We start from the raw sequence: 16,079 nt of genomic DNA on the forward strand, positions 1-16,079 counted from the left end.
GCCGCGATTCAGTGCAATTTTTTTTCGAGCTGTTTGCCACACCGCACTTGGCCTGCACTTGGCACAGAATGAAGTGAATGCTTTGCTTCCCTTTAAACCCTGTTGAAATCTGTTCGTCCTCTTTAGCAAGACTACGGTGTTCCCTGGTGGTCTCAGCTACTGAGATTGTGTAAGAAATTAGCAGCAGCAGTAAATAAAGGGCTGAGACTGATGCAGATAATCCACGGTTGAAAAGAAGCCTGCTTTTGCAGAAAATTGAGGGAATTCTATCTAGTGGCAGCGTTCTGGTGACTGGTGTAGCTGAGTGTGCCAGCGTTAACATTTGACCTTGAGTGCACAATCTGCTTCTGCCTCTTCATTGTTCTAGATTGGAGGTGGGGTATACAAAAAATTCTTTGTTTTTAGTTTTATAAGATCTCTTTGAAAGTTCCTAGCAGTCGGCCTCAGTTATGATGTGACAGCTTCAGTAACCGACCATAACTGGCGATGACTCGGTAGCTTTACAAAGTGGGGCGACTATTTTACTTGTACCCATAATTAGTTTTACACTACGCGGTTACTGTTAATTGCACCGGCATTTTACTGCAGAATCATTTTTTTTTGGAAAATACTGTTCTTCAAAGGAACAGTGCCTAAAGAGTTCGAACTCGCACACCTTAACAATATCACAGAGTGAAGTTGATGCTCAGGGGTATCCGCACGAAGAACATTGTAACAAAAAACTAGCAAAAGGTTCGAAATTTCTGCAAGCATTAAAAATTTCTTCAGGTAGTGGTTTTCGGGAACTGCGAATTTTCCGAACCACTCACTGCTCTCAGGACCGCCGGCGATCGCTTGCCTATAGTTTTCAGCCAGGCGAACTCACTTTTCGTGAACTGTTGTCACCCAGGCAAAAATATGCAATATTAGTGAAAAAAAGAGTTTTCACCATGCAGCATATAATTTTTTAACCACGCTGGAACTCAGATTTTGACCCGACGGCAAATCAGTTCTAAAGAACGAAGGCTGTCACAGTCGTGCTTCCTTTCCAACCGCAAAATTGGAGGGTGTAGGAAGGCTAGACAAGATATCTGTATTGTGAGTGGATTATAAAGCTCAGGTGCTCGGCTTTCGATTGGTAGGAAAACCGAGCGTCTATGGGTCGCAAACATGTCGCGGAATTGTGTTTTGTCACTACAGGGTGAGGTCTCTTTTCTTGTTTTTTTTTCTTTACCTACAGGGGATTACTCTGCTCTCTAATGTTTAGCATCCAACACTTCGTCTCGTTCTTACTCTCTCGTTGGAAGCTCCCAGCATACAAAGGTTGAATGATTAGTACGCGAGGAGGCCTTCAATTTCGTCCTCAGAAAAAAAAAAACGCCTTTCTATTACAAGATTGCAGATCTTAAAAACCCTGTTTAGAGCGCTTGTTTTAAAAATACAGTAGCACAGCTTTCGCTGTGGAACTTCGCCGTCATATTCGTGGTATTTTTTTAAAACAAATACTTACCCTTCTGGATAGTGCGCAGCAATTAGAACATCTATTAGTCTTCATCAGGCTAGAGAACATACCTGTAGAAGCATTTTAAACGCTTCAAAGCACACTTAGAAGGTTCACAGGAAATTAAAATAGAAGGCTGAAATGGAAACCGGAACATAGAATGGTGCTTTATGGCAATCTTACAAGTTCGAAATTCCCGGGTCTTCCAAGTAACTATCAGCAACGCAACGGCACAGTGGCGAGGCACATTCTCCTTCAGCGCCAGAATCAAAGTACATCGGTGGAGGCTGCGATACATACATTAAGCAGAAAATTTTTATGTCCGATTGGTAATTGTTTAGTGAGCCTTGGGGTTAGATGCAATGACGTACCTAGACCTGGTGGAAGATACGCGCATATATTTATTTATTTACTTGCAATGAATCTATATCACCACTAGGGCATTACCACGGCATTTTGCACAATTTCACGCGTTTACGCCACACAAGCCTCACCGATTTGGCAAAAATATTATGATCACTTCACAGCGTCTGTGTGCAAGAGAATTCGTCTGAAATTGTCTATGCTGTGCGTGGACCAAAGCGTTGAGAAAATGTAATGCGATCGAATTCGTGCGAAACCTATAGACCAGATGACAGATGTGAGAACATATTTTTACGCGTCAAGGCAGTGAAACACACCGTTATTGCGTGCACCGGCTAGTAGGAATTCTTGAATATGCATCAAAAGTCCCATTAAGAACGTTTTGCACTTAACATCCTCGGAAGTGTGTCCGCCGAATCAGTGTCGAAGTCGCGACTTCGTGTTTATACCAGAGCCTCATACGCGCTGGGCCAACACGGAGAGTCCCAGATGTGATCTGACGCATTTACTTGTGATTAGCAGAACCGTAAACAGTGAGAATGCTGTTAAAGAATCGTATTTAATACACTCCGCTTCCTCTGAGATCGGATAGTTGCTTTGCGACGCTTGAGAAACGTTTCTCAAGTCCGAGGCCGCATTGTACAGAACTTCCTATTTTTCTGTCCCACTCATTTCTTGTCGTAACCGCACTGAAGCATTGTATCGAAGTAATCCGTTTTGCTGTGAAAAAACTTCTCTTGTGCGTTGAAGTCAAAGTCTTCTTGCATCCCGCCAGACTCCTTCGGTATTAATTCAGGGGGAACGACTTCATGAAGCTCTGAAATGTCTCCAGCCAGGAAGTGTAGCTGAAAGTAAGAAAAATACATCGCTGTTTGTAATGCAAACAGACGTAATTTGTTCTGCCAAAATGTCTTCGTTACATCAACCGTGCGTTTGAAACGTTAGCCAACACAACATGAAAGATTATGCCGGGGGTTCATTGCGTAACAATTCATTACGTTTTCATTTCACTTTTTCGTGACGTCAGCAGTGACGAAAGCAACATCTAGTGGAGCAAAAGAATAATTAATAGCAGACACTGCCGCTTTGGCCCCGACACTACCGCCGTTGCCTCCCGTGCTCCGACTTTCGTCACCGTCGGCGCAGGTCCGTCACTGTCGCTGGGCGGCTTTTAGCAAGTGGCAACATGGCTGTGTTACTGCTACTATAAACATGACGTCATCCCGGCGGCCTGCGTCACTAGGAACAGCGATCAATGTTGAGTACCAAATGAAATGAAAACGAAATTATCTGCTGCGACGAATTAGGGAGCCCCGTAAAAGGCGGGTCAAAATGGGTTGCAAAGCCTTTATTGTTGCCCTGTTAACATAAACCCAAATGATTCTGAAAACCGCTTTTCTATCGAATTAATTTTTTTTTGAACACGTAACAAATTGTCCCCCCCCCCCCCCCATCCCCCGCAACACCTGTAGGAAATGCGGGCTCTCTGAACGCGGGAGCTTGTTAATATATAAGAGATTGGATTAAATTTGATTTGCTCATTTTTACGAGCCGAAGTAGCCGTGTGGGCTAGAGTCACACGGCAGCAAAACTCTCCAGAAATATTTTGACCATCTGTAGTTCTTTAACGCGAGCCAAAATCTTAGCAGACAGTGTTTAGCGTTTCGCCTTTATTGACATACCACCGTCGATGCAGGAAATATATCCCATAAACTCGGGCACACTAGCTGAACACCCGAACACGTAGCTCAATCCCGAACACGTAGCTTAATCCCGAACACGTAGCGCGGGAGTATGAGGCGATGGCGGAGTGGTCTGGCGCATCGGGAAACGGATTTTTGCAGTGTTTGAGTCCTGACCGCTGCTATTGTATTGTAAAGTGTTTTTTTTTTTTCCAGGACGCCGTTTAGGCGGAAAATTTCTGTTTCAGACAGGTTCGGCCTCATGTCGAGCCTCATGTTATGCTTCATGTTGGGTTTTATGTCTGCCTCGGTTTCCGGACGATATTCAGCTCAATTTGACGTGGGCATGGAAGCGAAAAGCATGAAATGCTTTTCGCTTCCATGCTGCCACTGTTTTCACACATTGTATTTTTGCAAGTCATGTTCTACTGGCTTAACTGCTTTGATAATCCATGGAAATCTACCCTCACTATTTCGCCCTATTGAGGTATCTGAGGATGGCTCTTGTTGCTTGGTTTACCATGGGTTTTGAATGGATGCTGGCATTTATGATGTGTTTGATTGTTGTTGATAAATGTCTTTTTTTGCCTTAAAAAATGCATTCCTTTTGTATGACGCATCGGTCGGTCATGTGTGGAGTTCGTCGCCTTGTACTACTGTTTCTGCAGCTTGATCTGCCTTTCGAGATCGAGCTTACCACTCTTAGCATGCTGTGTTTTACACGAACGAAGCAAAGTTCTTATTTTCTTCTTACCCTGCTCAGCAGCTTTGCCGATAGGAATGGCCTAACAAATGCATGGATAATCCTAAAGACAGCCGGTGTGTTGAGGTAGTAGACTGCTTTTAACCGGAGGGGTAATGAGTCCTGTAAAAAAACGAAACAAAAAGATGAAATGAAACAGAGCATTGATGAGCATCACTTTGTCGGAATAACGAAAGTTTTCCGAAAACACTGACGCCTTCCTGGCACTGACGCGTCCTCAGCATCCCTCAAAGCCTGTTTGTAGGTACAGATGATTGGTTTCATTTGTAAGCATGAAATTCTTTCCAAAGACTCACTAATTCTAGTAGCTCTTCGAAATATTCTTGATATTAAATAAAAATTTGGCTGCCTGACGCTTTCTAATGAGCAAGACAACACTGCGACATCCAAAAATTGCATAAACATAATGACCACATCATCATTACTCGTGCCGCTCATTACCTAAAATTGTTTTCATATTTGTAGTTGTCTCCCTTCGTTCCGTGTGGAAATACCCAGAATCGTCCTTAACGACCCCTTTTACTGAACAGTAGCAGGTACCCATGGCTGCATTGTCTCCGACTCAAAACTGAGCTGCAATCAGCTTTTTTGTTTCTTTTCTTCGTTGGAAAACTTGCTGACGCCGCGATGTGTAACGAATGTCAAGTACAGGAGTGCCGGCCGACAAGTGAGGTTCACATTCAGGTGACCTTTTATTGCAGTCCCCATTGAGGTTTAAACATTTTGCGCTGTTTATGATGCTAGTGTCAGAAAATAAACTTTAGAATGAAGAACAAATATGCAGGCGCAGTTATAGTTGCCCGTGCTTAAGCAGTATCGACTTAAGAATAGCATGAGATGATGGTGAAGCAACAACTGATCACCGATAGCGCTTTCCTAGGATGTCTCACCGTATAACCGAATTTACTGCGGTAGAGATTTTACCAAAAATAAAGTGATAGGCAATGCAGTTTCAAAAGTGTACATACCCCTAGCAATCAACTCCTCATACAGTTTCAAATGCGTGCAATGCCCAGCTTCTCTCCTTGTAACAAAACGCGCCGATAGATGGCGCCACCCTCAATTTAGAAAGTATGCCGGCCAAGGTCAGCTACCCAGCAGGAAATGACAGCTCGTTGAGCGACGCCACAGGCTTTGTTTCTATTTAAAGAAACACTCCACAAAGAAGTATGCTTTTTTCTTTTGAAATAAGTGCACGCCAATAGAAACGGATGTAACAAACTGCATCCTCTTTTGTAGACATTAGAGTAGTTGAAGCTTGTCAAGTCTCAAATGTGAGTCGTAACGAAGAAGCCTGTTTTACTGCTGAGATAGCTTTGAAATATGCTATTTTTTGCAGGTTTCTGTCACCTGGTGTAAACAAATGTATGAAAACAGAAATACAGCGCGCAGTTGTCACTTGTTGATTAGAAACGTACATATTCAAGAGGTAATTTTTACGAAAAAGTGAAATATTTTTTCCGCCGGCATCACCTCACAGATCTAACATCTTACACAAGCTCTCAGTCTGCACCTTAAAACCTTTCAGAGTTCTTTCGACTACGTGCGCCTAGAATGACTTTCCTACAACGGTGAGCTTCCCTGAACCGTTGCGCCCACGCGCAAGTCCTGTGGAACCAGCATTCGAAACGGTGCATTGGACACGAATCTACAGCGATACGGTATGCGCAAGAAAAATAATTCGACTAAACACAACTGTTTATTAGGTTTCTACTGCTTTATTTTTCGCACACTACACAGTTAAGGTTATGCTATTGTTGGAGGCGAGGACTGCGGAAATGTAGACGCTTTGCCTGCTTCGAAGAGAGGCGGCCGTGATCACGCGTTATATTTTTCTGGCTCTACGTTCCTTCCACAGCAGCGTTAATGATCAATGATCAATTTATTTGAGGCTCAGTGACATTCTTTTTCCATCACTTTATATTCCGCAGGGAGTTCTCTTACTTTACTGCTTGAACATGCCAAAATCACAAGTGCTGTAGTTTAGAGGCCGTCAGAATTCAATATGCTCCTTTCTGTACCTGTGGGCAGTTATAAGGAAGCAGAACCGAAGAAAAAAAATAGAGCAAGCTTTTCAGTTATAATTTTACTGACGCCAAGTTCTTGCAGGAATTCGGTCGTTTGGAGTAATCATGAGCGACTCTGTGAGTGATCCTGCTACGACTGTACAGAAAATATTTTCGTTCTTGTCGTGTTCGTGAGTTTCGATTTGGGTTTTAAACAGAATTTGTCGGATGTTTGGTTAGAGTTAGGTTAGGTTAGGGTAGATATTAAATAGAGGCATTCGCCATTATCAGTTCAGTAAACAGAGACTGGCAAGTTTCGCACGGTGAAGTTTTGGCGGGAGTCACGGTATACAAAGAGCTGTTTTTGTGCTTTTGTCTGGCTCCGCCCAGAATTGGTGGGTTATCGCTCCGTGAGCTTTTGTTCACGATTCATATGTGCGGAGTACCCCGAGATTGTCTAAATGCGATTGACGGCACCATGCCATCTCCTTTCAAGTATTTAAAAATAGGAATGTAGAAATGTTAAAAAAATAACAAGCATAAAGTAACTCTAAGAATGTAAGCCCCTCCGATGCTAATGAGCACGATTCGATGTATAACTTCATTAATGGATGAGACATTCCCGGTGCAAGGCCATTGAAACTAGGAAAGCATCATCAACACCAACTGATCGAGTCACTTGCCTGTCCAATTGCGATGATTCTTCTAGCGTATCTTGGGGTTATCTGCATCATGTGATGGACACCGAAGCCTTTCAGATCTATGATGGCCACGATACCCCGTACTTGCGTCTCTTCTTCGCGCAAGTTGGACTCTGCAGCCACTAATGCGCACCTCATAAGGTCGTCCATTGAGCAGATGTCGGGACTCCATTTTCCTTTCAGAAAAGACAAAAGACAAAGAAGTGCTCAATTCAGTCTTGTAAATTTTGTAAAGAAAACATCATGAGGACAGAAGACAGAGACACAAACTATGTAAATTAGTGCGTACAGCCTGTTCGATCAGCCATCTCGCGATCTAATATTCACCACCATAGAAGCACTTGCTAAGAATCTCGTTGAAGAATACCAGACAGATGGTCCCGCTTAAAACCAGAGATAGCGTTTGACGCTCTGTGGCATGCTCTTCAGAAGGGTCGGGTTATTTTGCTTGCTTGTAGAGTGCGAATATGCTGCTTGCCGATGCAAAGTGGCTTCCTGACGTTATATGCGGTTAAAGTAATACTTGTGAGTTAAACGTTTGTGGGTAGGTCTAAATATGATGCAATGTTTTTTTTTGTTATGAAGACACGTCTCTAATATTGGGCCGTAAATTTGTAACTTCACGTCGCTAAATAATTGCACGCAAACTGCTAGTAGTAAGACTTCCGTTTATTGAAGTTTTCGAGTATGTATCGTCATGTTCTTTCATAAAGACGGCAACGCATTTACAAATTTAATTAAACAAATTCGAAAAACAAACTGTTTACTGGATGATCTGCTAAAAGAATTAAACTTGGCATAAGGTCTTGTAACAAACACGTTCACCGGTAGCGATAGAATGGACACATTTAAATGGAAGTTGGAGTACAGCTGGCCACCATTCAAATAGGTCATCTTATCTAGGAGATTAGAAGGCTGTGGGAGCGTTCGGAGAAAAAGTCACTTGTACTCAGGTTGGCCATAATGCGTCCTCATTTTCGAAACACCGACGCGATAGCATTGCTCCGACGCAAAAGCCACAAAGCAAGTGCAACGCTTGCGCAGCGGCACATAAAGCCTCACATTTTGCAGAAATGAGACTGCCATACAATGTCCGTTTAAAAGCTTAATGCAGCAATACTAAAAGAACGGCTATGTAAGTACGTGCCACACTGACAAAGAAGTCTCGTAGTTCTGATAGTTCTGAAGCGATATTGCAAAGAGAAAAGCTGTTCAGGCCAAAAAAAGTACCTATTGTACAAAGGACTTAGTGAAAAACAATAACTTCGAAGTTTAAGGAGGACGTCCAATATGTAATACTGGGGGATAAAAGTCTGTAGGACGCACGGAAAGCTATTTTCTTACATGGGCACCACGTCTTTCATCGATGACATCATTTCAGAAAGGAATATTAGAGAACGAAGTTTTATTTATCACCTCACAAGTCTAGTCTCAATCAGGGAGCTAGTAATAGACATCGGCATGATTTGCAGTTGGCGCATCCTGAAAGCCTTTTTTCTTAACTTGCAGTCAGGCCGGAATGAATCGCAAACAGTGCCTGTGAACAAAACAAAATATATTACCTGTGTACTTTCAGCTGCAGTGTAAAACTAGCCTGATTCGTGCTGCTGGGGAGGTCTACCAAGTGCATATTCATAAACCAGTTGTAAAGGAATATCTAGCTACGAAGTAAAAAAGTACGGCATATGTGTGTTCGGCTTTGATTTCGGTCAGACTGTAAATGTCCAAAGCCGTGAGTATAGCGAAATTTCTTAAAAGCAGTAAGAAAAAAATGAGTCAACTTGAAGTTTATATTTTTACCTTGAGAGCGAACACAGGCGAAAAAGAGCACAACTAAATAATGCACACAACCAATTTTAGCTTGTTGGGATCACGCCGAATGATTTGCAGAGCTTGAGCGTTTATATCGTCAGGGAACCCTCTCTGCAAAACACTGCCTACACACCTTTATTTTGCGTTTCACGGAGCTATAGATGTGAGGAGCGGATCGTGGTGCACTTTCTCCCAAAGTATTATCCGATTAGGTCTTCAACAAATTTGGGATATGTAAGCCCACAGAAATAGTCTGCTGAGAGCGGAATAAATGAATAAGAAGCAAAGAGAAGGAAGGAATGAAGGAAGGAACAAAGAAGGTTAGGAATTAATGTACTCGAGAAACAGTAAAGAAAAAGGAAAAGGAGAAAATACGAAAGAGTGAAACGACTCCATAAGGAAGGAAAGAAGGAAGGAAGGAAGGAGGAAAGGAAGGAAGCAAACAAAGAAAGAAAGGAATTAATGTACTGGAGAAACAGGAAGGAAAAAGGAAAAGGAGAAAACACGAAAGAGTGAAAGGAATCCATAAGGAAGGAAGGAACGAAGGAAGGAAGGAAGGAAGGAAGGAAGGAAGGAAGGAAGGAAGGAAGCAAAGAAAGAAATTAATGTACTGGAGAAACAGGAAGGAAAAAGGAAAGGGAGAAAACACGAAAGAGTGAAAGGACTCCATAAGGAAGGAAGGAAGGAAGGAATGAAATAAAGAAAAAAAGGAATTAATGTACTGGAGAAACAGGAAGGAAAAAGGAAAAGGAGAAAACGAAAGAGTGAAAGGACTCCATAAGGAAGGAAGGAAGGCAACAAAGAAAGAAAGGAATTAATGTAATGGAGAAACGGGAAGGAAAAGGGAAAAGGGGAAAACATGAAAGAGTGAAAGGACTCGATAATCGCCATTGCAGGCGCCACCCAATAATACTCCAGGAAAATGTTTGCTCATATTCAAGAAGGAACACATCGCTGGAAAACGTTGCTTGTGCTGCCTTTTGATTCCCTTTGCGTCTTCGGCATCAAGATTGCGTCTTAGGCACCAAGCAGCGTTTAGTCGGTGGTAGTGCGGGCGAAATTGTGAACACTCACCAAGTTGTAGGTACCCGACAGCTCTTCCGCGTGTATCCCTAGCGAACATGATGAGGTTGTGCTCGTGAAAAACCGTCTCGTAGGGGATATTCGATGGTGTCAGGTTGTCGAAATACTCCGGCACGCCCCTGCGCGTCCGGAAGTACTTCTTGCTAATCTTGAAGGCGTCCTCCACTCTGTATTTTTTGGCGCGAAGGAACATGGCCAGGACGTCATCTGGAGGAACTCGGAGGCCCTCAACCTCTGAAAACGAAAGAGCGCAATGACTCTGCAGTCGCTGGTAAAATGAATATTAGAAAAAATCTCTCACTGTCCCAAGGTCCCAGTCGAGGAAAAAAAAAAGACGACAGAACCACATAAAAAACACGACAAAATTTTTTGTAGTTCTGTCGTAACGGCAGAATTTTCTGTTGTTTTGTGCTTTTGTTCTGCAGTACTGTGGTTTATTGTAGTACTTTTCCTTAGTTCGTAGTTGTGTAGTGCTTTTCTGTAATAACAACACAACACTCTGTTACTTTTAGAAAAATATTTTCTGTTACTGCACGTTTTTGGTCAAAAACGTTGCAGCAAATGTGTTGTGTCAGCAGACATTTTTCACTTTTCTATTTCGGCTGGGGGAATGGTCTAAATTTCAATGACCACATTTCATTCCGGGTATCGACCCGTTGGTCTGATATAGCATTGGACGCATGGTAATGGGGTTGTCGTGAGAGTTCACAGGCTCCTTATGATTATTTAAACGCCATTTTCTGCTTCTATGAAGTCCAGCTGTTCGAGTAAATTATCGATTCCATGTTAGTGGCAAGTTGCACTTTTCTGTCTTGATTAGTTCCGTGCTTCCGCACAGTCACTATGCAAGAAAAACTAGCCCGTTCAAGTGGTAATGTCCAAGTCAAATAGCGTCGCATCATCGCTACACTATAGCATCGTTGACGGGCGGTCACAGACACACGCGCGAGCGTCATGTTACATTCACATAGAGCCATCACCGGTGACAGGCGCCTTAGCGAGTCTGAGACGAAAAAAAAATACTACGACCAAACCTAGATTGCAGGAAGGTGATTCATCTGATGCTTGTACTTTCTTTTGAAGAGGGTATTGACATAATAGGGAGAACTAACGCGCTTCAAGACTGCTCTAGCATCGGGAAACACGTTTGTACGTTTTTTGAAACTTTAAGTACTGTACTGCGAAGGACACAGCAGTTTAAAAGGCATCGCCACTTCCATCGGTTTGTCGAGTCAGGGTAAGTTGTTGGGCGTGTTGGTTCCGCTGCGTTGTGTCCCTGCCTGTGTCCTTGTTCTTGTCCCGTTCGTTTCGCTGTAGTCACGGAATTGTCGAGACAAGCAACCGAAACCGGAATTCGTGTCTAAGACGGTGCAGACGCGGAGAGAATCTAAATCCGTGGCGCCCTTTTGAAGTAGTACTGGACCTATTTGAAGACTGCGGCTAGTATCATCTACAACCAATTGGTTACGCCGTTAATAAAACCCATTTCATGCGTACATCTACCCTGGATTGCGGGAGAGGCAGTGTTTTTTATACCTTGTCGTTGAGAGTAGGTTAAAATGTCTGTGCCCACAGGGACGAGAAATCTCAGTTAATAGGCGTAAAGTTGAATCTAAAGAGCAAGAAATCACTTTATTAATTTTTGTGGCCACTACTGCCTTAAACGTATAGGCATCAATAATCAGAATGCTGGCAAAATAGAGCCCTGCCAATAGTGCCACTGCATTTGCTGCAATAAAAATCCGCTCTGTTCATGGTGGCACTGTACAGGTCCACAGGTGTTTACCTGGCACTCATTTTACCTTGAAGAAGGTGTCGCAACCTCTCAAGGGACTTCTGCTTGACTTCCGGAGTTTCTCCAAGTTCTCGCCTCGCCACGATTTTGAGGTCTTCTTTGGAGTTGAGGTCCTCCGAAGGATCACAGATAAACTTGTACTGCAAAATTATAAAACAACGACAGATAATTATGTGCTGTATAAACCTCAGCCGTTTTTCCACTGTTACATGAAGGTACCCTGCACGAGATGCATATGCGAGAGTTTATTACCTTTTCTAACATTCATCTGTTGTGCCTGCCGTAGTACGGTCATTCTGAAAAGTTTTCGCATTTATAGCGTGACATAGAGGCGACTGATACGTTGACCATATGACGTAGCATTTGTGCGCTTGGAAGCAGGTGAAACGGGTCGCATGCTGCTTATTTCTGAATATGCGCTTTCTTTTTTCTAAGTCGAATACTGCATGTTCGTCGTAGTTCCTGGGTTCAATAATACGAAAAAATATGGTACCAGGCGCACCGGAGCGAGCCGCTCGTTGCTCTGTGTTTCGCTTTTGGATGTTGCTGCGCATAAAGCTTCTGCTGGGATGATTTGTTGTTGGTTTTTGTTTTATCGATATTGTTCTATACATCCGCCGGAAAGTGTTATCTTTTGCTTGCCCACCGTTCAGGGCTATTCGCGATTAAGTAACTCAGGGCCACGGTCAATGCGATTCCGAAGACTGTCGTGTTAACGCATTGCTACCTCCGCTGTCGAACGTTTATCTTCCCAAGCTGCTGAAGTTCTCTCAATAAAAGGTACTCTTTTAGAACGCTACATCTATCTCCCTCCCCGCCCACTTGCTTTCACTGCTACGGGACAATTCAGGTTTCCCAGCCAATCTCCAAAGTACGCGAGAAGCAATGCATTTTAAATACGGCGGAAGGGTGTCCTTGTTACTGAATGAAATGAAATGAGGTTCTGAAGTTTTCAGTGGACCTGGCTGCAGAAAATTACACGTCCCATGCTTGTTGGCAGCCGAAAAAATGAAAATGGGAAGTCGTCAACTCAGACCATCCCTCGTCTGTACAAGCTGGTCCCCGTCTTCCATGTCCGGGCATTGAAGGACGGTAACTCGAAGCTTACTGCACTTTTCATCAGATTATTACAAGGGAAACGTTTTTGACGGCGGCAGTGGGTGGTATTCTCTCCTTAGAAAAGGGGAGGTTGTATCACGGTGGTGTGAATGCGCTCGTCGCTTTCCGCTCCTGAGAGAAACGGATTTCTCCCCAAGGGCCGAGCCTACAGCACCTCCTAGTTCGCTGTAACCGAATTGTGCGGTCACACTTCTTAGTTGCATCTGAAATGCCATTCCCCTAATACATATATTCGCCTTCGTTCGTAATTAGCGGGTGTTCGTTATAACTGCGGCCGTTATAAGTGGGCTCGACTGTATTTGTATATACCTTTATGGTGTGCAGTGGAGTCCGTGTAATATGGTCAGTGTTTCCCATTTTTTGGCGAGCAGTAACGAAAATTACTCGAATCTATGAAGACTGAATTGAACGTGAGATGAAGGCCATTAAAGTTTAAGCCTGTATGTGCAGTTAACCTGTTAAGGATATGCGCACACGGGAAGGATGATGCTAGTCGGTTCTGATTAAACACAATCTCGCCTAACGCACCCTAAATAAAAAAAAACATTGTCAGCGATCTCTACCTGCCTGCACCTGTGCTTCCGTGTTTTCAATAGGCGACACGTATTTGTGGTTTGAAAGCCATAGCTCGATCCGTTTACTTCTGCCCGTGCCCTGCATATAAACATCTTGGCAATACGCCGCTAACGCCATCTGGAGGAAAGCGAAAGAGAATAACTCACCTGCCCCTTTCCGTGCCACATGCTTGGAAGATCGAAGGAACCGTGCAGCTTTTCAGAATACCGTGCACAACGTGCAGCTGCGGCAACGTCAGGGCGTCAGTTGCACTGGAGCTGCGCTCCCGAACCTCTTCATGGGTTCCGAGAGAAACACTGCGTGGTCATCAGCGCTCCTCCCGTAGCAGACGAAACCGTTGCGAAGAGCGCGCAGATGTGCTGATAGTGAGACACGTCACAGCGGACCTTCCCCACTACGACTGAGGGGATAGTTGGCACGAGGCGTTTCACTGGCGACGGAGTCGCATTTGACAAGGCCATCGCACTCTTACACTCGATTTCCTCTACGACGCCGAACCGGCTGCGTTCAAGGTCTTTGGTCTTTGTGTAAAAGACCGCTGACGAAAGGCGCTGACGCGTTCAACGCTACTGCACATGTGCTGCCTTCTATCGGCGCCGAAGAGAGTGAGAGGCGAAGCTTGAGAGGCTACTCTGTCGTTCGCTGTTTTCAGAAATGTGTGAAATGTGACGCTTGATGATAAGGAAACATCTCATGCTGTCTACAAACGCAAGTCCTTCGGCACTTGTGTTTGCTTGACAGTTAGGAGGAAAGAAATTATTAGAAGCAGGAAAGCTGAAACAAGTACCTCACAGTAAGTGGTCACCACAGCTGCTATTGTGACCGCTTACTGTGAGATAGTTGCAGCGTCGTCAATTACCTCTACTCTTCATTACTCAAAGGCCGATGCGATTCCCAGTTTGTGGGCAGTGCACGGAGGTTTATTATCTTCCATGCGTCGTTCAGTGCCCTGCCTTAGCAGAGCAAACAAGCTTCAACATATAAACGCAGGTTTTAGCACATAATCAATAAAAATAATAAATGTTCAGTGAGCGCTCACAAAGTCGAAGGTGGCTTCCAGACAGATGCAGTATTCCGATAACTACATAGAGTGTTGGCGACTGCGAAACATACCTCTTTTCCTCCTTATCAGTGAGAATGTAGCTGATTGAGGCAGGCAGTGACTGACTGCGAGATAAAAACTGACATTGAGTTCGGCCGCGATAGAGGAGCACGTGGAGGGGGAGTGGCCGCCCTGGTGAGGAAAAATATCAACCCACTCACTTTGCAAAAAAATGATAACTATGGGAATCTGTCTGTGAAACTATCGTGCGGAGGCAGTTATTTTTTATTATTCGCTGTGTACAATGCACCTGATTCACCACCCCAACTTTTTGTCTGATCTGGCCAACCACATGACAACATTTTGCCATGATACTATATTGCTAGTTGGTAATTTTAAAATCCCAGGAATTGACTGGGACTGTCCTATCTCCGATGCGAATCTTGGCACGAATGTTTCATGCATAGGTGACAACATGCTCAATCTAAATATGAAACAGGTTGTTACAACAGCTTACACGCGTACGAACCGAACGCGCATCTATTCTTGACCGGGTATTTTCTCAGCCGGACAAGGAAAGTTTTTCTGCTTCGATTAAGCCTGGGCGATCAGATCATGACATAGTGGTCTTCATGTGTCCCTTTCAACAATTTGAAGATGTGAAACCTGCAAAATTTTTCTGTGATGAGTTCTTGCGTGTAATGACGAAAGTTTGCTGGGCAACCTCCGCTTAAGCCTTGAGAACTTTCACGCAGCCTGAGTTGATGAAATGTGGAAGAAATTTAGACATTTGCGCCTACGGCATTTACATTTACATTCCTAATGAAGCACAGAAAACATTCGAGCGAACTCATTGAATCATGCGAGAAATCTTGCACCTAATGAGAAAAATTAAACGACTGAAGCCAGGATGCGCTTTTCGAAATAGTTCAATTCAATCATGTTAACCTAGGAAGGGCATTTCAGCATACTAAACATCATTTGCTCTACACCATACCAAAGATTTTCATGACTCACCGCAAAAGTTTTCGAAAAGAAAAACAATAACACGCATATCACATGATGGTGCACTCTTCGTTGAAAAGTCGCAAATCTCTGAGCTGTTTCATATGCATTTTTAGAGCGTGTTTTTCAGCGTGTTTTAAATGTATAGCCCATCACTATGTCTTCTCAATTCATCTCCGGTACTGTTTCGTCGTCTGGTGTATATTTCATGCTACAGAATCTTAAATCTAAACAGTCTGATGGACTGATGGGATAACAGATATGTTTTGCGTCGTTATGCTGTCACCATCTCAACGATTCAAGCTGAATATTCCGCAGATCTTATGCAACACGTACCTTCCATATGACTTGAAAACGCAGGCATTGCACCCGTGTTCAAAAAAATAAAAAACTAGCTGAGAATACCTAGTAGAATCCCTAATATTAACTGTTTCAAGATATTCGAGGCGAAATGACCGAGAGGGCAGGAAACATTTGCGGAACATAAGTTTGAAAACGCACATTGTGCATTTAACGGAAGAAAATGAAATATGTTTACCTAGGAAGCCTACATAAAAAAAAATGAAAAGGACATGGTTGTACAAGGAGGGGTAGGGGCGCTGAGAGGCGGTAGTGTTTCGTGGACTAAATAGCTTGTCACTGATTGTCCTCT

General features: G+C 43.6%; 1 protein-coding gene across 1 annotated transcript; it reads right to left on the reverse strand.

Annotated features, from left to right (window-relative positions):
* Positions 1-2,389: 2,389 nt before the first annotated feature.
* On the reverse strand, positions 2,390-13,976 carry LOC149371056 (alpha-tocopherol transfer protein-like). The gene is made up of 6 exons (XM_089584515.1): positions 13,527-13,976; positions 11,693-11,825; positions 9,882-10,124; positions 6,978-7,171; positions 4,280-4,390; positions 2,390-2,688 (listed from the first exon to the last, which is right to left on the reverse strand). The coding sequence occupies exons 1-6, from the start codon at positions 13,545-13,547 to the stop codon at positions 2,512-2,514; spliced, it is 879 nt and encodes a 292-aa protein (XP_089440641.1). The 5' UTR covers positions 13,548-13,976; the 3' UTR covers positions 2,390-2,511.
* Positions 13,977-16,079: the final 2,103 nt, after the last annotated feature.

This window comes from Amblyomma mixtum, chromosome 1 (assembly GCF_055824585.1).
Source record: "Amblyomma mixtum isolate Tamu chromosome 1, ASM5582458v1, whole genome shotgun sequence".
NCBI lineage: Eukaryota > Metazoa > Arthropoda > Arachnida > Ixodida > Ixodidae > Amblyomma > Amblyomma mixtum.